The sequence below is a fragment of the Fukomys damarensis genome, unplaced genomic scaffold (assembly GCF_012274545.1).
Source record: "Fukomys damarensis isolate Sample0158 unplaced genomic scaffold, DMR_v1.0_HiC HiC_scaffold_33, whole genome shotgun sequence".
Lineage (NCBI taxonomy): Eukaryota > Metazoa > Chordata > Mammalia > Rodentia > Bathyergidae > Fukomys > Fukomys damarensis.
In genome coordinates, this window is record NW_022900945.1 from 30,546,324 (window position 1) to 30,571,247 (window position 24,924).

General features: G+C 34.6%; 1 protein-coding gene across 1 annotated transcript in view; it reads right to left on the bottom strand.

The window, feature by feature from the left end:
• The window catches only part of Dpyd (dihydropyrimidine dehydrogenase), an 826,486-nt gene that overhangs the window by 454,797 nt on the left and 346,765 nt on the right, over positions 1 to 24,924 (bottom strand). The window contains exon 13 of the mRNA XM_010639922.3: positions 3,912 to 4,096. Within this exon, the coding sequence (XP_010638224.1) occupies positions 3,912 to 4,096 (185 nt within the window). The remainder of the gene's footprint in view (positions 1 to 3,911; positions 4,097 to 24,924) is intronic.

Sequence of the window (24,924 nt, forward strand, 5' to 3'; positions counted from 1 at the left end):
ACTCCAGTTATCATTGTTCATTTATCAATGAATCATTTATTTACCCCTGGGAAGACCGTACCCTAGAGGGATGAAGTAACTTGCCCAAGGTCACACAGTTTTAAGGTACTTAAACTCGGTCTGAAATCTGATCTTTAGTTCAGAGCCTGAACTTATAATCAGCATGTTACATTTCTTCTTATTTATTTATTTTGGTATATTCCCAATATCAAGTGTTGAGCCCAACAGCTGGTACTCAATAAGTGGTAATTGAGCAGGTTAACTAATGAAATTTAAGTGAAGCTCTCTTCAGATGACTGAGGGAATTACTATGATCCCAACATGGACATTTTAAAATAATAACATTTACCTAAAAAAAGTATATTACAAGAAATTAAAAATACTCAACTGCAGTGAATGCATGAATTAATTTATGGTATACAGTTCTTATTAAATCATTTAAAAATATGGTATAGTGTTATGTTTCCCACTAGCATACTAATGTGAAATTGACAGTGTTATAAGCATTCATTCACAAATACCCTTAATAACTTATAGATTATTCTTCATGAAAGTGTAAGAAAAAGTATGTTAGCTTAACATGTAACAATCTCATTAATTTTAAGTTCCCTATAAATTTATTTAAGATTATTTCAGTCTTTAAATTTTCACTCCTTAATACATAAACATATTCTTATTCTGAATATATAACAATAAACAAGCATGGTCACTTAGCTTATGTAGAAAAAGACCAAAAAGCAGGCATCAGTCAAGCAACACATAGGAAGGTGATGTCACAGACTTCTTAGCAGCAGAAGCAGAACAAACCCAGAAAGACCAGCCATAAGAAAGGAGTGGAGGAACAGAGGAAAGGCCTAGAATCAAGAGACGTGTTGGTTTTTTTGGGGGAAATTCAAATTGACACCACAAGCTAATTTGTCTAAAGTTTATTCTTAGAGCAAAGGAGAGCCACTGAAGGGTTTTAAATGAAGAAAATACGATCAAACTTGTATTTTAGAAAGATAACTCTGACAGCAGGATGGGGACATTGGCTTTAACAGAAGGGAAAAAGGAGTTACATTCTTGAGAAGTTACCTAGGTGGCCAGAACCGCTTAATGGCAGTGTGGATAATAGGACTGCCATTGTCTCTACCTTCTTTTCTTAGCTTTTCACTGTTTAGCACTTTGCATCCAATCCATGGCAGGAAAGTACAAGTGTTGATTCTGTTTGACCCAGATTTCTACCTGTCTTGCATTTGTACTCCTTTTTAAAACGTAATTCAACACTTGTCTGAGAAGCTGAAATCCAAAACACATATTGGGCATAAATTTTTTAAATTTTATATTTTGAACACTGTCATTGGTAGCAATATGGATCTTTAAAGCATGTGCATGATTTTCTTCATCTTACTAAATGTCTGTTTTCTTTCTTTCAGGAGTAAGTGGGAGCTAAATACAATGATTCTTCATTTTATTTCCATGCACCTTCTCTCAACTTCAGGAAAGTTAAAGTAATGATGAAATAAAAAAGAAAGGTAGCATTAAGAATTCTTTCGTATTTGAAAAACAGAACATTCATGAGAATATATAATATTGATTACTAGAGATTGGGAAGAAGAAGGCAAAAGGATAAAAGGGACCCCACACAGAAGTAATAGTAAGGGAAACCAGAGTTCCTAATAACTATTATATATTTAATGAAGAACTAGAAGAGGGGGCTTGAAAAAGCCAAACACCAAGTAATGATAAGATAGTAGAAATATTATTTACTCGGATTTGAGCAGTACATAATTGTATAATGTGTTGAAATACCATATTATACCCCATAAATAGGTACAAGATGAATGTTTAGAATTTTAAAAATATATTAAAAGACATATTTCAACCAACAGCTTTCAACATACTCTTCCTCGCCCCGAAAACACTTATTCCACTGTTCTTGTCACTTTCTGAAGCAGTTCTGGAAATCTTTTGTGAGGGCTCTCACAAAAGCCTTGAGGTCTTGAATTGATTACAGCTATTTACCTTTCTGGGTCATTTTGACCGTGGGAAAAGGCCGGAAGTTGCATGGTGCCAGACTTGGTTACTAATGTGGATGAAGACACACGGCAATGCATTGTAATGAGCCTGACTTCCCATTGGCTATCACTGGGCAGCAGCATTCACAGTATTTTTTACCACACCTAGTAAAGGCACTCACAAAAGACAACCTCTGGATCTGCTTCTTCTTCCTCTTTTTTCTTTTTGGTTCTGGGTATAGAACTCAGTATCTTGTGCTTGAGAAGCAAACACCGTGCCACTGAGCTAAATCCTCAGCCCCTAGATCTGCTTCTTTAGAGTGGCAATACTGACAGGATAAACGTGTTCACAGAGAGAAAGGAATTATCATAACATGTATTTTTATTGTAAGACCTCAATTACAAGCCCATGCTAAATGACAAAGGGCCTAGGAGACAGTGCTCTAACCCCCTCCCATTGCAGCCATAGCCCCAACCTTTGTTCTAAACCTGGCCTAGGAATGTAAGGCAGTCTTGTACTGTTTGAAGTCCGGATCCGAATTAATGTGTAAGTTAGTGGCTCTAGACATAGAGACCTCAAGTTAATTGTCAAATTGTTTGCTCATCTGGAATGTCTTGGTGACCTTTGAAACATCCTATAGGTATCTGTTACTCATCAATACTTGACTGCCAAGTACGTGGCTGCTGACCACCAGCTCAAATCAGCAGACCTTTGTCCCCTGCCTGCAAGCCTAAAATGTTACCCCCCCCTTTTTACCCCCCCTATAAAAAGGACCTCAGCCCCTGAGCTGGCACCTCTCTGAGCCAGCTACTTGGTTCTGAGAGTGCCGTCTGGCCAGACTAATAAAGGTCTGTTTACCATCTAGCCTGGTGTATTCCTTCCTGGGTTTCTCTTTTCTCCGTCAAGCTCCCGGAGCCTCGTTGGGCTATAGGACCCAGCATCGTGGAGGCCTTTTCGGCTGTTCATGCTCCGTGGAGTGGAAGTGAGACTTTAAGTCTTACATTTGTTAATGTATATTTGCAGTACATGATGATTACACTATCATGGAGAGCTGGTACATGTAACAGCGCATCTTGTTTTGTGTGTGTTTCCTTTTGTTTTGTTTTGAGACAGGGTCTTGCTTTGTCATGTAGCCTGGCCTTGAATCCTCCATTTAGCTTAGGTTGAATTCAAACCTGTAGTGACCCTTCTGGCTCAGCTGCCAAAGTGCTGGGGTTATAGGTATGCATTGTCACAGTTGTCTACATAACACATTTTAGTTCCTTTATCAAACTCTTCTCTGTCCCTTCTTCACCCCTCCCTACAGTTCTTTTGCTAAAAGGAAGGAAATTGAGCAATATGCCTTTTAATGTAATAATTTAAAAAAATTTGAACATTCACCATATATTTTGATCATGCCTTGCATAATTGTTACAAGTTAATAAAAATTTTTAGAAAGTATTTAAGGAGATGGACATATTAACTACCCTATTTTGATCTTCACAAATTCTGTATATGTAGCGACTTATCATATTACACCCCATACATTTGTACATGTAAAATGAAAATATAATTCTTTTTTAAAAGTACAGTGCATGGAGTTTAAATAATTATGAATACAGATCCTATCTCTAATTATAAATTATGCACCATCTAATTTGATTAACATAATGTCTATATATTTAAGCAAGTGAAAACCATTTTGAACAAAGCAAGTGTAATGATTTCATGGCATTCCACTAGTAGAAATGCATAATCAATTTTTAATTAAATAAATACTTCTGCTATCCTCTTCATTTAAAACATGTATCCAAGTAAACATGTGGGGACATATTTCATAAACACTTATATACATCTTATAAAAATGTTTATATAAATGATTATCAAAATAAATGCATTGGAAAAATTAACTGAAATTGATTCCAAGTGCATACCTGTATATATTTGTGAATATGCCAAGAAGCCTGCTTTCCATCATTCACTGATTCCACTGTAGTGTTAGCCACACCAACAATATCACCACCTGCAAACACCCATGGTTCACTGGTTTGCATAGTTTCAGGATCCACTTCTGGGAGATTCCATCTGTTAAATTTTATAGGACTTAAGGCTTCTTTTACTGGAAAAAAAAGTGAAAGATAGCAGGCAATGACTAAACTATGCAACATAATAATAACTTACAAATTAAGAAAAGTTATGATTTAATTTGTTCTGGGATTTCAAGCAACTGTGTTTTAATGAACCATAAAAATGAAGTTAATGCAAAATTGAAGTTCATGCATTCTAAGTGCACTGGTCTAACTTACTCCAAATATATGTCACAAGTAGAAATTAAAAACCACACATTTGGATAATGCTTCAGATCCAGTATTAATATCTAAGAAGTACTGGATACACAAAGATAGAAAATACAATCTTTTAAATACATACAAGTGCATTTTCTAAAATATATTTATGCTATTATTTTTTTCAGAAATGTATCAACATTCAAAAGATTCAAAATTTATGACTGTGTATTGCAGGCTCTTGTAGGCTTGGAGTCAATGGCCTATTTCTTCTTTTCACAAGACATTTTATAATAAAAATAGAACAAAGTCTTTTACATTTTTACCAAACTATCTGCCGTTACTGTTAAGTAATTTTTGGACCCAGGAGCACAGTCAAGATCTTAAGTCAACAACTTCTTATTGTTCTGTAAATATCAAGAAATACAAACATTATTATTAGTTCCTTGTGAAAGTTACTGTGTAAAATAGTTTTACAATTATTTGCTAGATATGCTGTGATCCAATGAATTTAAAATTTCATGGAAGAGTGAAAGGGTTGAGTTCTATTTGAATAAAAACTTTGAATGGAAACCTAATCCTAAAATTGGGAAGAGATAAAAGAATAAAGATAAAGAAAGAAGTTGTCCAAGAGAATAAATAAAGGAAGACAAACAACCTATGCTTAAGCTGGGACTTGGAGAAATGTTTTCTCCAGGTAACTATTTACAGCATTTCAGGTCAGAATAAGGGATCTCTTCTTCAATGCTATTCAAAAGATAAAATAAAGACTTAAACTAAGAAAATGCTGCGGTGGTCCTGAAATGGAAGTAAGTTGCTAAATACCTTAATGAATCAATTATATAAGAAAATAATCAAACAAAATGGTCTGACACCTAAAATGAATTTTTTATTGAGCATAATAGAAAAAATAGACCATAAAAATAAACCTTGATATATATAATGGCTTTCTCCTTAAGGAATATTAGAAGTGTAGAAAACTATTCTGGGACTAATGTGGACTCTGCCCCCACCCCCAACTGTAGGTTTTATAAGAACAGGGATAGGTCCAATTTGCTAGACTTGATGGATGGATATGTGAATGAATGAGTAGATAATTCAATGCTATCATACTCAGGCTGTTAAGTCTTCTGATATTCATATCTCTTACGCTATTTCACCTTTTATTGAGAGTAAAATTAAATATTCATGTAATTATTTTCAATGCAGAATGGCATTTTGAGATTTTTCTAATGTCTTTAAAGGTCACATGAAAAGAGACCTTTATCTTTGTTCCCCATTGCATAACAGATCATCACTACCATCTGTTGACAGCTACTTGAGTTGCAAGAAAGTCAATAATGAATATGGCTCATCAATTCAACCTATTATAAGTGTGGCAAATATAGCACATCATCACTGAATAGTATATATAGCAAGTTTTTAAAAATAAATATAGGCAGAGTAAAAACCAGTTCCCTCTTCTAAGAAAAACAATCTCACTTTTCTAATACTTTAATATAACTTTGGCCCACATAGAGATCTGAAATAAATGGGAAGTAATTCAAATTTATTTCACTAGGAGATGAAAGCCCTTTTTATATTTACCTTATTTTTTACCGGAATATCTTTGAATGTTAAGCACAGATTTTACTCTGATGTTGAGCAAAGTAGGGATTATGATTTAGGTATCTGTGATTTCTCACAGCATATATTGGAGTTAAAGAAATATATACTGGGAACTTACTAAAGCTTAAATCAGAGCCTCTCACTTACACCAGCCTCTGTTCCTAATTCTAAATTGTAAAATTTCCTTTTTCTCTTTCTTAAAGAGGAGCCCTCAAATTATTTAAGGTTCATGTCTCACAATATCTGGATCACTTCTCAAACACAGTGGATTTTATGCAGATGATTAATAAATGCTGTGACTTAGATTGAAGTTCTTGAGAAATGTGTCTTTTATGACACAAATATATACATATTATGATTCACTATAATATTAAAAAACCACCACAAATGTAGTTCTTAATATCAATTATTTTAATTGTTCAGAAACAGGTCCGAATATCAGTTGTTTTAATTACTTTGTCATTTGTAATATTCAGGTATCCTCATTAAAAATCAATGTTTGATACTGTGTTCCAGAACAGAATCATCTTCTTTTATACTAAGAATGACTTCAGCCTCCTTTTGAAAATTATTTACTAAATCTCCCTTCGTTTTTTTTTTTTTTTTGGATGCCTTCAAATTCAACACAGGCCTGACTTCATTTGAGAAATTAAAAAAAAAAAAAAAAAGAAAGGTCACAAGGCTGGCTATGATATTACTAATATCAATCAAAATAAAAATCATTTATATCTATTTTGATACTTCATATTCAGCTTGCCAATATCTACAAAAATATCATGGAAAAAGGAGAACATGGACAAAGCATATGAATACAAGCAGTGCTAGAGAGGGTCATAAACGTTTTCTCTGGGTAGCACTAAGCAGCTGTTCTAAGAGACTTCACCACAATTTGACAATCAAATAATTACAATCAATTCTCTGTATCTTCAGACTCTATTGAAGCATATATAACAACTTACAGAGTATTCATAAACTAAATGGAACTTTTTTGAGTTTGCTTATAGACCCAGACAATATATTTTTAAAATTAATGACTCCTGAAATAAAGCCATTATTTTTACTGTTAAATCATATCAAGGATTCAGTAAATAAAACCCACATACATTCTGCTAACTGTCAGCAAGGTGTTCATGTATTTAGCTGCTCCCTGCAAGGAAGACCTTCATCCTCTGGATCACTGTAGCCACCCTTCTATCCTCTCCTCACAGTTCCTTTGCATCTCTGCTGATCCACTTAACTTGGAATGTAAGGAAAATAAACCTCAGAAGTACATCTTCTGTTCTGTCTTTAACCAGCTTGGAAAGAGTGAAAGCATAAGTGGGTGAAAAATGTATAGTTATATTTGCAAACCAAATAACTGCCTGCCATTTTCTATGAAGTGTTAAATGAATATTAATAGAGGGATTGTATTTCTTCTTTCTTATTTATAAAATAAGGGGTATTTTATTATGATCATGTATATTTTCTCAAAAATTTCCATTGGATTGCATCTAGATGTAAACGACAGGGCATGTCATACCAGCTTCACCACTGAACAGAAAAAGAACTTGTAAAAGAACCCTCAAACAGGCTTTTCACAGTCCGTATTATTCTGCAAATGGGAGAGAAATATCCTAAATGATATGATGCCTAGAATTTTATGCAGTCTTTTAAAAGAAGGAAAACATCCTTAATTCATACCAAACATTCAAGATTTATGTTAATTTTCTGCTTTAATTACTACTGTGTTCAAATGAGCTTATTTAAAAAACAAAGACACTCCGAGGTAGCTTTATAACAAGAAATGGTTTTGAAATAGGAACTTTTAGTCAATTTAATGTTATGCATGAAATGATTTTTTTTATATAGACTTAATTGTATTGTGACACACAAGTTCTTCAATAAGCCACAGCTTAAAATTGCAGAAGCCGTCCCTCAGGGACACATCACTAGCAGATGCAGATTGCCAAGGTCAATTAAACTGATGTAGCTGCACTGTCATATATGTAAAGGAGAAACCCACAAGCATATGACAAGTATATTTCTCAGTATTTATAAAAGATGTCAGGAATGTTGTATTTTAGTACATAAATATAAATTAATTCTCCATAAACAATAAAACAATACAACAGAAATCATAATGAAAAAAGATTATTAATACTGTTTGGTGAGTTTGATGTGTTCTAAAACAATCTGTGAATAAAATCTTTCAACATTTATAATAAAATAATATTTGAAAACATAGATGAATTCATCTATGCGCTTGCTGTTTAATTTTACATAACCTATTACCCAGTAGGACCAAAGCATAACGAAACAAAAGATAAGCTGAGGTAATAATCTCAGTAATTCAAAGCTAAAAGCAAAAATCTCAGCAAGATCAAATAAATTCTGATTATAGGGCCACATTGCAAAAAAAGGGCAGAACAAAGAATGCTTTCAGGGAAGAATATCAAGTCTGGTGGAGTGAGTTTTGTCCTCTTATCTCCCTTCTGGGTCTGTTTTATTCAACATGTTATTCCCCAAAACAATGGAGATCACAATTGACTGGGAAAAGGTAACCTTGAATTGGGTGGTGCTCTTCTGGGACTTCAAATATTATCGCTTACTCTAAGTTGCATTTCTCTTTTTTCCTCTCCTCCCCTATTTTTTTTTAAACTTTGCATGTGCCATAATTCATTTTTGCTTATTTTCATTCTTATATCTCCCTTTACTCAGTTTATTAGAGTAATTCACACTGACTACCTACTTTTCCCACCTCTCATTTATACATTCTGGTCTATCCCTCTAGTGAAAATACAGTCCTCATGGTCACCAAATTATGTGATCTCAATCCTCCTGCCTTTCTGTAATATAAAACAGTTTAATCACATTGGTTTTAATCTCCTTCCTTCTCAGATATAAAATGTTACTAAGTCTGTGCTCCTTTCATTGTTAAACTATGCTTTTGGGGTGTCAACTCCTCCCTACCTCTTCCAAACTCTCAAATATTCAATTGACTACCCTTTCTCCATCAGAAATTGTTGTAACCCCAGCATTTTGGGACACTGAGGCAGGATATCAAAAATTTAAATCTTCCCTGGAAAATTTAGCAAGATCTAGTCTCAAATGAAAAACTGAAGCTGAAGATGTAGCTCAGTGTGAAGACCCTTGGTTTCAATCCTCACTATCAAAAAGAAGGATAAAAGAGGAAGAGGGGGAGGAAGGAGAAAAAGAAAAGGATGAGAGAAAGAAGGTGGGGGAGGAGGAGGGAAGAAGGAGGAGAGGAAGAAGGGGGAAGAGATATGGAGGAAAAGGGGGGGAGGCAGAAAAGATGAAGAGGAAGGAGGACACTAGAGTCCACCTTAGACTTTAAACTTCATCTTAGTGAAAATGACTTCAAACTCTACCTTACGCTCTTCTTTCATTTGGGCCCTTAAATCTCCTGTTAGAGATTATATATAACCTAAATGTGCTACCCATATCCAAAATCCAAATCTTAACATCCAAAATGAATTCAAAAACTTCCTCTGGGCCTTTATTTCACAACTGATTATTAGGAAGCTCAATCCTTCACTGTCCCTATTTCGTGTGACACTGTTCATACCTTTGCCACACTTCTCAAATCCTTGACAGACCAGCTTCCTTCACCTTGCCCTCAATGGCAGGAGGTGTTATAGCTCTCAAACGGGAACTCCCTTGTGTTTCCACTGCCACATCTGGATTAGTACACTATTTCTTGTCCACTTATGTGATTTCAGACTCTTCTCCTATTGGAGGACCTTCACATGGGCCCCGAAGTCCTCTCTTACCTAGAAGGGATTTTGCTCCTGAGGTCATGTCCTCTCTTCTCTGTAATCCACCACTACCTCTAGATTAGCTATTTCCTCTAAGCTGGTACACACACATATATTATTTCCCATTTTTAAACTATTCCATACCTGCATTTATTTCTCAAAGCTTCTCTCACAAAACTGAAGGAGCTATGTAAGAGTGCATGTAGGTGCCCTTCATGCGTTTCCCTTGCTGTGGCATTGCTTGTTTCATTTATCATCATTCAACACACGACCACTTTCTCCTCATGAAAATCCTTTAGCTTGGCTTCCACCGCACCATACTGTCTGCCTTTCCATCTGTCTATATGATGTTATTTAAGTCTTCACTGCTAATTTTTTTCTGTTTTCTTCCATCCCAAGTGGCCTAAAAATAAAGCTTAAAAATTTTGCCATAATATGAATCTTTGGTTTCCAATATTCTCAAAATCTACTTAATTAACAAAATCTGTTAATCTACACAATGAAATCATCCACTAATTACTTCTCAAATTTCATTCACATTATTCTTATCTAATGTGAAGAAAAACAATCAGTAATAATATCTTCTGTAATTAGCAGGGATATTGATGAATATTTTGAAATATTATCCCCTTACATCATGAAACTCCTCTTGAAAGTAGAAATTGTTATTCTCAATAAGGCAAGAGGTGGCAGAGTTAATAATTTTATTCAATTATTTCTGATTCCGAAGCCTTTCTTGCTACTGACAAAGTAGGGGAAAGAGTAGAGAAAAGAGCCTCTTACTACTTCACTACTTCATGAAAACCATGGAGAATGAAAGTTAGATAGATAGGGGTTGCAGGCACAGCAAAAGATTTTGTCCTGACCAATAAGAATTAGTCAACTTTCCATGGGAAAATATCTGAGAAAAACAACTTGAAGCTGGAAGGATTTAGTTTGGTTCATTATTTTAGAAATTTTAGTCTAAGATCAGCTGGCTCTATTGCTTTTACACCTTTACTGAGGCAGAATTTCTTGGTAGAGAAGGCCTGGCAGAGAGAAGCTGCTGACATCATGATTGTTGGAAGGGGTGCGGAGGGAGAGAGACAGAGAAATGGATGGCAAGATACCAAGATAAACCCTGCCAGGAATGGTGTTGCACACCTGTAATCCCAGCACTCAGGCTGAGGCAGGAGGATCGCTGTGAATTCAAGACCAGCCTGGACTACATAGTGAGTTCCTGGTCAGTCTCAACTACGTAGTAAGATCCTGTCTCAAAAAAAGCCAAACCAAACAAAACAAAAGAAGATAAACTCCTCAGACAACTACTTGGCTTTACCTTCTAATAGGCTATTCAGATACAAAGTCATCCATGGATTAATCCATGAAGTTAGCACGTGCATAACCCAATCAGCTTCTAGGCCTACCTCTGAATATTGCTACACTGAAGACCAAGACTTCAACTTCAATACATGTGATTTTGTGAGACATTCCAAATCCAAGCCATGACAGTTAGCTTCACAAATCAGCCTAGGTCATCTCTTTCATTGGAGTTTTTTATTTCCATTTCTGTTAAATTAACCACTAGCTGTTTTGTGCTAAAGTGGCACTGTGTGATGTTATTTCAATCGTTTTCTTTTCACTACCTTTTGAGCTCAGGAAAGAAGTCAGAGTTTTTCACTTCCCAAGCATCCTACACAATCATTAGCACATAGGAGGAAACTGATAACTGGGTTTGTTTGGGAGAGGGGGCTTTTAGTTGTCTGTTTCCTTTATCTAATATTCATATTACAAATCACGATTTCTTAATATTCTTCTATGCCTTATTTCCTCAATTAGATAATCACTTTATTATGAGGAAAAAATCCACCAAATTTTCCTTAAACACCAAAACCTATATGGCGACAAAAGTATGGTCTAGGGATTTCCTCACTGCTTGGTTGGAAATTTTTAGTCTGGATATGCTTGTGAAATTCAATCAGAATTCAAACAGGAATCTGCTTCTCTTCCTCGCCAGGTTCAGGATAAACTTAGGCTCTCCAAGTTAAACAGAAAAGATGAATGTCATTAACAGCCTGTAGCAACTCCTTTTGTTTCTCTTGTATTCTGCTGCAATTTTAATTTTCACTTCCTAAACTGACCAACTAATCAATTTAGGGTTAAAATCGCGCAAGCACTTCACCTTGATTTGCTTATTTATCTGTAATAATTCCATCTAGTTAAGATTCTGAATTCCTTGAAGATTTGATTTCATTTTATTTGTAAGAGAGCTCCTCAAGGATGTCAGTGTTCTTGAAGTAAATATATGGGGATTGTTTTCAAATTCTCCGTTGGATTTCCAAATGCTGCACTTTGATTTGCTTATTTATATTCAATGATACCATCTACTTATGACTACAATCTCCTTGAAGGAATATATCATCCTTTAATCTGATTTGGGCCATAATCATCATAATTCTATGCACATTTGAGTGCTTAATATTTCTTGATAATTATGAGACAGTGAGAAAAGTAGAAAGACTACTGAAATATCTTACATATACTTCTCAGTGAAAGACATTTTTTAAATGTTGAATGATGCCATTAAGTGCTGTAAACAATTATAGAAAGGAGTTAAGAAAAATGTCTAATATCAAATTCCCATTTGCTGCATTTAAAGCATAAATAAAAACACATAGAAAGCCAACCGTAAATTATGCTACTTGTGAAAACAATATTATTAAAATATAAGTGAATACTGAAAAATATTTTAATTAGCAAAATAAATCAAATGGAAAAGATTTCCTAAATAGAGCTTTAAAAGTAAGTCTATGTGTGTTTGACTGCCATGACTAATTATGTATCCATGTAATGTGTGTTCAATTTGGGCTTATTTAAATAGCAGAAATGCTCATTAGCTGCAGTATATCTGTGAAGCTTCAGTAAACAGTTTAATGGTTTTTATGTTTAACCAATTTCATAAGTTCCTGTAATTTTAGCTTTAGCAGCTCATTAATGTTATTTTTTGATATCCATCTTACAGCTTTTTTTCCCTTGTCAATCGTCAGCAGGCACACTTCAATGCAAACTTACACAGTAGAATTATATTTTTAAAAATTTTAGTATGCAATTAAATGTACAATTCAATATATAGCTTCTATAGAGGACCAGTTGTCTTATCATGTAATCAAATATCTTTTGTTACTGTCAAAAGGTATATTTAATAGGATGTATAATGATAAAATGAGACTATGTGTTGAGGACTTTAAAAAGCTTAGAGTGGGTTTTGGTCTAGTCACTGTATATGTTACATCCTTGGATATCACAGAATTGGTATTATCTAAATTTTATGGTTGAGGAATGTGAGACAATTTAGTTTCCCAGACCAACCCCTTCAGATTTGAACCTAACTACAAATCAGTTATTCATGTACAGAATGAAAATGTCTAGAGATCTCCAAGGATCTTGGAGATAAGCACTTAGACCTCAGAATATTTGGTGCAATCACAAGTATGGGAAAAGTTCTGGAAGAATGAAAAATACAGGAGAAGGGAGAACCAGTCACTTATTTTTAAAGTAGGAGTAAGTGCAACCTGAACTAAAGCTCAAGAAGGATTCATCACAGTTACATGAGAATCAAACTATTTCTGAGTCACCCAATCAGAGTAAAGAGGTAATATCGGGAAGTGTTAAATTCAACACAAACATAAGGTGGATAGGTAACTAGATTTGGAGCTCAATGAGCAGAAAAAAGATGACATTTTCAGGTAAATGCTAAGGGCAGAAGGTGGAATAAAAGGAGCTTAGGGAAAGGAATCTGGAAAAGACATAATATACTACATATAAGTTATTCTATGAGCTGAAAATAATTATGAAAAAAGTTATGAACTTGCATTTATTCAGTTACCAAATATTTTTTAAGAATACCTTTTGTTAAATCAATCAATCAATCTATCTATCTATCTATCTATCTCTCTAGTAGTAAACCATAGATAAAGGGCTTGCTTGTCTTTGTGGGTTATTTCAGCTGGCATAAAATAGAAAATAAGGAAGTACATGAAGTACATGTCAGCAAAATGACTAAAATGAGGTTAACATGAAAAAAAAATACCATGAGGTGAAGAGGTGAGAAGGGTGAGGGGTGGTTTGATCCTAGCAGAGACAGAAGGTCTGAAGGGCCTGTTTGATGAGAGGACATGAGGGTAAAACAGGGAGGTAGAAAGACCTAGTCAGGTGAGGACAATTGATAGGCACATTGTTCCGGAAAGAGGGACCAGGTACCTGGGTCTTAAGAATAGGTATGGTTGAAGCACTTGGAGGGAAAAGATGCTTTATGTGGTGGAGGGCAAGCAACACAAGAGAAAGGCCTTATAGATGGGCAAAGGCCAGAGCAATTCTTCTCTGGGAAGAATTTCATTCTAAATAAAGTAAAAAATCACTGGAGGATTTGGGACAAGGGAATGAAATAACATCATTGCTGTTTATAAAACTGATGGTGGGATTTTACAGAAGTGAGTACAGAAGCAAGATGAATAGCTGTAAGATGCTCTTTTCAGGGCTGCGGAATCTTCAACAGAGGGAGGGCTTGCTAGCCTTCACATGGCCTTTCCCAGAAGCACAACCCTCACCTGCCTTTGTTGTTGCTGTGAATTGTTTGAAGGGACAATATAATATAGCAGGTATTTCATTCTTTTCATTCAAATATTTGTCCATCTTTTCATTAATTTATTCATTCACTGAATGACTACTCTAGCACCAGGGATTGTGGTAAGTACTTTGGTTAAAATAGGAATGAAATACCCCACATTTGTTATCATTATAACTCAGAATATATAAATTATATAATTTATTTATATATATATATATGATATGCTTATATATACAGTATACAGAATGTAACAGAAGAACTGTGAGAGTAAAAAAGGAAAAGGAGAGACGTATTTAATTCCATGCTCCCCATGTGTAAGGAGGAAATATATTTAATGCATAGGTCCCTTCAGATTTCCCATATCCAACTCTGGAATAAAATCCAGTACCTTAAACTAATATTAAAAATACTTCATGAATTAGCAATTATATGGTTTTCTACACTTACTCCAGTTTTTCTCCTGTATACTTTCTGATTCAGCCAAAGGAACTTCTCCCTGTATGAATCCATCCTTTCCCTGTCTGCTCTCTTAATTCCTTCTCAGACCTCCTCTCTATTACAAACACCTCTGCTTTCAAAAAATTCTCTGCAGGAAGTCATCTTCCTACTTTGTCATATCAGCAGTGTATCTGTTTCTCCTTCATCCACTTTCAACCTAAGGACAATTTGACTTACTCATGTTTTTTATTAGATTATGAGGTCATGCACACAAACAATGCATTCTTTTCTATGTACTTTGGAAAACCTTAAAAAAATCAGGTATAGTTAATAAATAAAAGAATGCAAAGTTAGATTACTCCAAGTATGTAGGAAGACAGAGTAGAAGGATCAAATTTTAGTTGAAGAAATTAGTTATTAACATCAAGGGAGAAAAAATTTTAGATTCACAGCATGGAAGTGATATAGAGGTTCACTTGGCAGCAATGTGAAACTATCGAGAAAACAGCCACTTTAAACCAAGCACACTGTCAATATACTGGAATTATCAGAGGGCCTGGGAGAACACTGGATATGTGCCAAACACACACTACACAATACAACATGCTGGACATAATATTCTTGTGAGGAAAAGAAGTGGTTCTGCAAGCAAAAGCCCTTGAAGGCATTTCAAAGAACTTTAAAATTAGAAAACTTTCTAAGTACAGTTGTTATGATAAAAAGAAATGCAGTGAGGCTGGGGGTTCAGCTCATTGGTACTGCCACCTGTCTCACAAGCACAAGGACCCAAGTTCAATCCCCCTGGTACAAAAAAAAAAAAAAAGTAGTGGATAGCATCAATGCCGAGTTTGTGTGCGCTTGCTCAATGTATGTTCAAACTAATAAGGGTTTCCTCCTTCAGTAATGTCAGATATTCCATTTGAATTGGGAAGCTTCCATAGTTGGGTACAAATTGAATACCAGTCCCTATAATCCTCTAATTTATACATATTTATACAAGTTGGTGTCTAACTTCACCAAAAGCTATTTTACATAGGTACATGATTCTTTTGTGATATCTTTTCAAGGGACACAAATTAAAAAAAATAATCTGTCATATAAATACATATTTATAGAATATATATATATATATATATATATATGTGCTATTTAGTATATAACCGGCAGCATCGCTTTATAATTTAATTATGGTGTTTACATTTTGATTTTACATATCACTAAAGCTCAGTTCAGGTCACTATTTCAGAAGGGTATTAGGTTTAAGGATATCTTTTGATTATAATACAACTAGTGTTTAAAGGATACATATAATAAGCCATAGTCAATAAAGCCCAAGACATCTACTACACTCTATATTTTGAGTATTACCAGCTATATTTTATGATTTCTGTTCCATGAAACAATTATGTTATTCTTCCATTTTCTGCCTTCTTTCCCCAACAAAACTTGTTACATGCCACTGCTCTATTTCTTGTATGTAATCTTTGATTTGATGGAAAACTATTTTGATTTGATTTATCCACTGTCTCCCTGTAAGAATGCATATGATATCAACCACTAGTGAAACCTGGAAAATAAAGATAAGGAAAGGCTCTGAACAGAGCTATTCACTGGGGAAACAAACCTATTCCTATGCAGTTATTAAAGCGAAGTAAAATAATTACAGAAATATCATGTTGTGCTTCAAATAGATGTCTAAGCCAGTTGTAAGTGATGTGATGTTGATTCCAAATCACTTTCAACACTTTTATCAGTTCGACCTCCTTCCTCATCACTTTTACCCTTTAAAATAATTCCAAGAAAAACTGAACTAGGATTCCATTACTTTGAATGGTTATTCTACAAAAATGCCAGTACTTGCTTAGATTCTTCCTTTTCACCTTCTCTGTGGACAGAAATTTTGTAATAGAAAGGTAATAAATCTTCCAGCTAGAAAAAATATTTCTGATAATAGGGAATTTGTACAGAAAATATACACCTTTGCTATTAGGCTCCCAAGAATGCTTCTTGTCCCAAATAGAATTAAAAGCAAGGCAATGTACAGTACAGATTAAGCATAGTATATCTTCATTATTGAGTTAACCAACTCAAAGGATATATAAAGGTTATTTTGTTCAGGTATTATAAGGGATACAACACCATGAAAAAGTCCACAAGAGTAACTAAAGGGGGAGGTACGGCTCCATGGAATAAAATTGTCACTGATGTCATGTCCTCAATATATTTGCCATTAAAAAACAAAAGCTTCCTTACATGGTACTTGAGATGTTTCTGGAATTTCAGAATAGATGATACATATACTCTTTAATCACTTTCCTAAGAATTTGCTATAATATAACTTTATTTATTCATTGGCTCAGTAAGTGAATAGCCTCTGCTCTAGGCAATAAATTATGGCTGCTAAAAGACAGGTAAATGATGTGTAACCATTCCCATTGTCTATTTTCAATCATTCTGTATTTTCTTAGTTCTCATCAGTTTCAGTTGCTGAATAGATTAAGAAAACGAAATGCAATACATCTCCATTTCCCTCAATTTCATTCTCCCTGCTGTTTTCCTGAGTTCTATAAGCAGTATAAACATCTGATTACCTCCAAAGTTTGGTAACCCACTTCCAGTCTCGGTAGCAAATAGATACAACCAAATCCTGACCAGTCTACTTAAGAAACATATCTTAATTCTAAATTTTGTTCTTTATCCCCAGTTTTTCTACCTTAGGCACTGAAACTTCTGAAAAAAATTACTTTAATTGGCTGTATTCATAGTTCTCTGTCTTAATTCCAGACTGTCTTTTCCCCCAAATGATTGTTACTGTGTCATGCATGCTAATTTCATACTCCTGATACTCCCTTCTATGCAGGAAAATAATTCCTGATGTAACACCTATAGTGTTATACCTCAGCTTTCCTCAAAAGCTGATTAACAATTCTAATTAACGAATCCAGAAGGAGAAATGAGTGCTTGCCACACCTGTGGCTCACTTGCCAGATTTAGCAGTTCTCTGTCTTCCTTCATAGTGAAGCCTATGGGGCCAGCTTGTGGTAGGGACAGACTGCATCATACCTTGCTGTTAAGTGAATACCTTTATCTAATATAAGCAATCAGTATTAGAAAATACACTTTCCTACTAATATGGGACACCTTAAAAAGTGATTCCTTTGTTTCTAGCTCCCAATTATTTGAAAAAATATTGCAAATAATTCAAACTCCAAGCAGAGAGAAGGGAGATCTAACACTTGGCAGAATTACTTCATTTAAGATATAGATCCCACTAGTATTTAAACCTCCCCATTTGTCTCTTGAAGTCTATAAAATAAAATTCAAAATCCCTACCTTAGTATATAATCATTTGACTCCACAGAAATTTGTAGTCAAACTTCCTGTCATCTTATCCCTGCCCACCTCCCATCCTTATATAACTACACCATCTGCTGTAGCTAAAAGCTTTCTCCCATCGCCCGGACACGTGCGGCCATTTTGCCAGCCCATGTGGGAAACTTCTATTCAAACTCTAAAATCCAGTCCAAATTAGCACTTTATGTAGCAGTATATTTATTTACATGCTTGTTTCTCTGATTATCTTATGGGTCTTTGAGGATCAAATGCTCGCTTTTCCTCATGTCTGTGTTTCTAGTGCCTGGACAGGACGCAGGGTACAGCTATACATGAATAAAATGCTCATTACATGGATAATTATGAATAAATGAATAAGGAAAATCGTAAAATAAAAAGTTCCTCTTTGGAAATAAAAGTGAACAATGCATATTTTCATTTATGAAGATAAGAACATACATGAAATAAGGCGGCTGATGACAACTTTCTAAAGGCATAATTTTTTACAGCTTTCCAAAATGACTATAAAATGACTACTTAATCTAACAGGGTGGTGTTGGACAAACTGTATAAGCTTCCTGTTGCTTCCTCCCCGTCCAACCCCTATTCCGTTTTGACACTCCTACATATCGCTCAGGCTGCAGCTCACAACCCACTTCCTCTAGAAGCTTCCCCAAACCATGGACTCGCGTCTGTGCTACACTAGCGCTCTACACTTCTCCCAGAACACTTCATCATAAGGGCCAGTCTCCTCTGAAAGTGCGCAGCAGTCCTGGAGGCAAGGTGTGCATTCGCCTTTTACCACTTTGTCTGCACCACTTAGTTCACAACTTATAATTGCAGGCCATCAGAAGTTCTTCAGCCAACAAACAGAAAATGAGAGGACGAGAGAATACGGCCTCTTATGTCCCTACTCTACCCTTCCCCTCTTTGGAAATATAAAGAAAGAAAACCTTAAGGCAAGTTCATACATCATAATATTTTGTGTGTACATTACACTACCCTGAAACTTTCTTAACTCTCTTCCATCCATAGCTAAATTTAGTATGAAATCCTTTCCTTTAAGGTAAGGGCTCAGTCAAAAATCAAAAAGGAGTATAACAATACAATACAATATCCCCAACCCTGCTCTTTGAAGCGTTTATTAGAAATACTGCTCTTTATAAAAATGCATAAAAATGGTGAAAAACTGACCAATTAAGAAAGTTTCTCAGCTTGGTATTTTATTATTTCCTTCTGATCTTTATTTTCGGCAAAGAAGAAAAGGAATTATATAAATTGAAGAGAGGGTGGTTATTCGATGTTTATTATTATTATTATTAGTTTTTAAATTTTCTTTTATTCAATCTCTAAGTGTCATCAGTAATTTCTGAAAGAGATGATTAAATTTTTGAGAATCTAGGATGATGGTAACAAACACAACAAAATGCCAAAAAAAGAAAGATGAAAACTGAAGGGTTATAATAAATAAAATTAATAAATTATTAGAAGTATTCACATTATTTCCATTAGTGAACTACCAAATAAGTACCATTTTTGATAAGGAGTAAAACAAATCAATTTCAGTCTTTGCAAACACAGATAACAGCAGAGTGTTGTGGAGCCTGCCTGTAATCCCTGCTCTCTGGAAGCAGAAGCAGCAGAATCACTGTGAATTCGGGGCCAGCCTAGGCTACACAGTGAGTTCAGGACCAGCTGGAACTAGACCTTGTCTCACAAAACAAATAAAGAAACAAACAAATAAACAAAAGGAGAAAAAAAAGGGATAGATAATTATTATCACTGAGTACTTGGGCTCATATTAAAACGTTTTTTCATACATTTCCCAATACTTAAGCAAAAAAAGAAAAAAAAAAACACCACATATTTGACAAATTCCTGAATCTCTGAATTGCTAGGGTCTTAGATATGCCATTTCTTGCCTAACCAGAAAATTCTAGTTCTCATTTAGGGTTGAACAAGGGCAATTAGCCCATGCCTACACCTTTTCTCAGTATGAGGGAAAGTGAATCAAAGCTTAATCGAAGTTGGTATTGGCAGAATGCTTGATTTACACCATGAGGCTTTCAAAACTTTTCTGAGGGCCTGCTCAAAAGAAGGATTGATGAGTGATTTTAAAAGCACCCCCCCACTCTCTCTTTTAGAACTAATTGTAATTAATGCCATCAAGGGAGTTAGTTTCTAAGAGTTGTTTTAAAGATTCAGAAAGATCTGTGTTTTCTGTTCCCTTGTTAGGTCCAGTTCCTAGTGAGATCAGAGAGCAGTTGTGGGTATTGGCTGAAGAGAGTGCACTCCCATCTCTGGATAGGGTTAAGCCGCGGCCTCACCACAGCTGGTCAGAGCAGTTTCCTTTTCTTCTGCTCCACTGAGTGACTCCAGGTAGCAGGGTGCTGAGGCAGTGTTACCACCATTCATTAGATTTTTCTTTCCAAAACAAAGGTTTCAGCTAAGTCTTTAGTGTCACTGAAAGCACTTTTCTCTTTCATTTTTAAAAATAAGCAATTGTTTTAGATTAAACAGACAAAACAATCTGACCCAAGTGCACATTTTTTACAGAAAAAAGACCAAAGTAATTTAAAAATGCTTTGCTCATTAAATACTTCATTTTTAGAAAATTAAAAGGGAGATTTCACCAACTAATGAAAATTAGTGGAAAGAAAATTCCTTTCAGTGGTATGAGAAAACAACACAATTGATAAAATATGTTTAAATGTGCAAAAGTTATAAACTGTACAAATTTCTGTAAGTAAAACTAACCAAGTATACTAAACTTTTTCTCATTTAAAAAAAATCATAAATGTAAAAATCATCTGCTTCACTTAAGTACAAAGACTTGTTGACAGAGCATCCAATGCCCCTAAAAAAGGCCTTATTTCTAAAATCATTTATCTTTAGACAATATTTATACCACTATAAATGTGCATTATAACTCAATTTCATTATTAAAATATGGTTTGGTACACAAAATGAAATCTAAAGTATGAGATGTTTATTATGTGCTAGGCCTAAATATGAGTACTTTACATATATTATTAATTTATTTATTCTTAAAACAACCCTAGGAAGTAGATATTTTAATTATTTTCCTTAAACAACAAGGACCAACATGTATACAGAAACTAACTTCCAAAGAGGGTAAAGTTAGAAGGTAAGAGAGACAGCTTTCTAGCTAAGCAGCTTGGCTCCAGAGCTGCCACTTGGACCTCATATACCAGAAGGACTCTACTTTGTATGACATTTGTTGAATTATAGAGTACAATAATTTATGCTAAAACAAGGGGAATGACAAATAGTAATAGAGCAGTAGAATTATTTTCCCAATTTTTATTTTGTAAGAAAAATAAGAGCAATCTGACTGTTGGACAAAACAATAATTAGTTTTAATAAAATTAATATCCTGAACTGAATCAAGTCAAATGCACAAGCATATTTGTGTATCTACTATATGTAAATTAGCATATCAATTGACATTGTGAGTTCAATAGACTATAAAGGTAAAACCTCTCACCTCCTAAAATTTGCAGTCTGATTTCCAGATAAATTATAATGAGTTCTGGAAGGTGAAATGAAAGGACAGTGTGTATTTTAAGAGTGAATAGTTACAGTGCAGCGCATGGAAAAGGTACTGAGCTCATGGCATGAACTAAAATTCCTTTGGCTATCCATACACAAATTCAAAAAACCAGACAACCACGGCAGCTAGATTTCCACAGTATGAGGACAGGCCATTTTTGTCTCAGCTGGACAGATGAGTGTTTGGTAAAAAATAAAGAATCCCCTTATCAATTCAAACCTAATAGCAAAGATGTACATACTTCTCAACTGTCAGTCTAGTTTCAAACAAATAGGAAGGATAAACTACAGGATAAATAAAAAGTCTCAGAAACTTGACATTTTTTTCTAAAAGAGATAAAATCTAAAATTGATAAGATGTTTAGCAGGAGATTTCCTATATTGAAATATAAACATTTAATAAATAAATGAATCTTCCAGGGGAGAAGTAAATTTTTGAAATAGAAATGCCAGGCAAAGGCAATTTGGACTTAATTTTCTAATAGTCTTTAAAATCAGTTTAGATAATAAAATTCCAATTTAATGTGATTTTGAATTTTATATAATTTGTGGGAAGAGGGGAGAATTTCTAAAAGACAAACACTTTCAGTTTTTTGTTTTGTTTTGTTTTTAAGACAGTAAATAAAGCTATGGCTGGGCCAGGGATTTAGCTTAGTGGCACAGTGCCTGCCTAGCAAGCATGAGGTCCTGAGTTCGATCCCTTGTATCAAACAAAACAAATGTATGGAATTAATATTGTCTTTAGAATGTGGGAAAGTAGTTAAATGGGATTCAATTTGTGTACATAAGTACACATATATTCTGTGCACATGGATTTGAAATCTGTAATCTTTCGTTTCAATCCCACTCACTGTGACAATCCAAACAAACAAAAAGGAAATAAGATAGAATTAGAGAAAATAATGGTAATTCTTTATTATTCTTGTTAATTTTAGGAACAATGGAGTGATTTGCAAAGCAATTCAAGTATATTATCTAAATTTAATTAATAAGCTTGATATAGTTTCTATAAGCTGTTAAAATAGTTTTTACGACAAGACATATTTTCATAAATATATTTGTCAAACATTCTAAGTAAAGTTATATATTCTCTATTAGGAGATGTATAAATTAAGACTTGTGAAAGCGATAGAATGTATCGGAAAAAGCTGAGGTTAAAATTTTATTTAAATTTCTAAATATAGCTGTCTTAGTTACTTTTCTCTTTGCTGAGACAAAATACTTGACACTCAAAGTTAAGGGAAGAAAGGTTTATTTTGGCTCACAATTTGGAGAGGTTTCAGTCCATAGTCAGCTGGCTGCAAGGCAAGGTGATGTGGTAGAGGCGCATCAAAGAGGAAAAAGTGTCCATGGCAAGCAGGCAGGTGAGAGCACATTACCCTTCTTTCTGCCCCTTACATTTTATGCAGGACAGCCACCCAAGGGGAGGTGTAGTACTCACACCCTTAATCCTAGCTATAAGAATGTCAAACCAATCAGTGGACTGATTTAGTAATCACACACCCTTGATCCCAGAACCACACATTCTAGATCCAACCACCTCTGAAAAGCCCCACCTATGACTTCATAAGACTTTTGGGGACATCTAGACACAAGCCATAACAATAGGTTAGCTTTTCAAATATATATTATTGATACAATTTACAGTCTATAAGAATTTTCATTTAAAATATCATTGTAGGACCGGGGATTTAGCTCAGTGGTTCTGCAGCCTGCCTCATAAGCACAAGGTCCCCAGTTCAATCCCCAGCACCAAAAGAAAAAAAAACAAAACAACAAAAAACCCAAATAAAATATCATGTAATCAGATTGTTGAGAGTAAAATTATATCAGTACTTTATATGTAGTCTCCAGTTAATGTCATTGCTGGACCTCTTCAGCTTATATTTATATAATGCATTGATCAAATATTTTTTGAGTTTCTTGTATAGAATCCAGCCTGTGCTACATACTGGAATAATTCATGGAGGAATAATTCAACACTAACAGTGGAAATAAAACCTGCATACATAGTATATAAAAGGTCATTCACTAAATTTCACCAGTATTAAGGACAATTTTATCCTATAACATAAGGTACACTTGTAAAGTTAATAGAAAAAGAAACTTGAATTTGGGATAATTTTTTGAATTTTGGCAATTGGTCCAAAATTACAGCACTATGGACAGTAATAAGAACCTGAGAGGAGACAAGTGTTGTGAAAATCTGATGAGGGTAACTTTCTTTGTGCATCTCTCAATGTAATCCTCTCTTTGTACGCAATTAGTAGTTTACAAGTCAGCCTCCATTCCTAAATGAAGTTTTGAAGTACAGGGAATGAGTATTCACTCTGTATTCTCCAGAGTTTATTTTGGTTCTTGGCATTCTTTAGATACATAGTAAATATTTGTCACATGCATGAATGTAGACATAAAATTAAAGGATGAGATCTTCTGAGACATGAAAAGTGGAGAGATAGATTTCAGAGTCATTATACATGAAATGGAATCATGACTACTGTACGTCTAGCCACCACGTGGTACATAAAAGTGGTTCAATGTTTGCAGGCAGGCGTTCAGGAAACAAAGAATGACAGACACTGAGCTGACTCAATAAATATATTACGAAGAAGAAAAATGGTTAATGTCTACACTTTGAAAAGTACTATAAAGTAATGGCAAGAGGGAGAAAAGTAGGCAGTGACAAGTTCAGAAATGAAAAGTTAAAAGAAAAATGTGGGAATAATAGTGTGTCATGTTTAGTTTTACAAAGCACTTTCACATTATTTCATTTTAATTCTGACAATCCTGAAAGGGAGAGGAGGTTTTATTACAGTCGTTTTTTGCTTTTTTCTGTTTTTTAATAGATCGCTTAGCTCTGAGTCTCAGAAAAGTTAATTGACTGTGAGAAAAGGACTTTGAAGAGAAATATTTAACAATGTCAAATGCAAAAATCAAATAAGGAGCAAAAACATGTTACTGCATTTGGGCATGCAATTCATTGAAGTCTATGCAAAGTGAGAGTGGAATGAAGGCATGAAAAGAGAGGCTAACTTTGTAAGAGTCATGGGTTATATTAAAATAAGTATCACATCTGATTACAAAAATCATAGCACCCAGGCATTACAAGGGACGATATTTGAGGCAGAAGGAGGATACTATGAATACCTTCCCAGCCAAAAAGACAGTTTGCTTCCAGTCAACTTATTTACTCTATATTTTAAATATGTGGTCTGCATGTGAAATTTTCACAACTTCAACATTATGAAGATTTCAAATGTCATTTGTGCAATATCTTCTTGATCAACTTCTAATAAAAATTTACACCCTGCCTTGGCTTCCATCCCCAAACATAAATGGTACTGAAAAT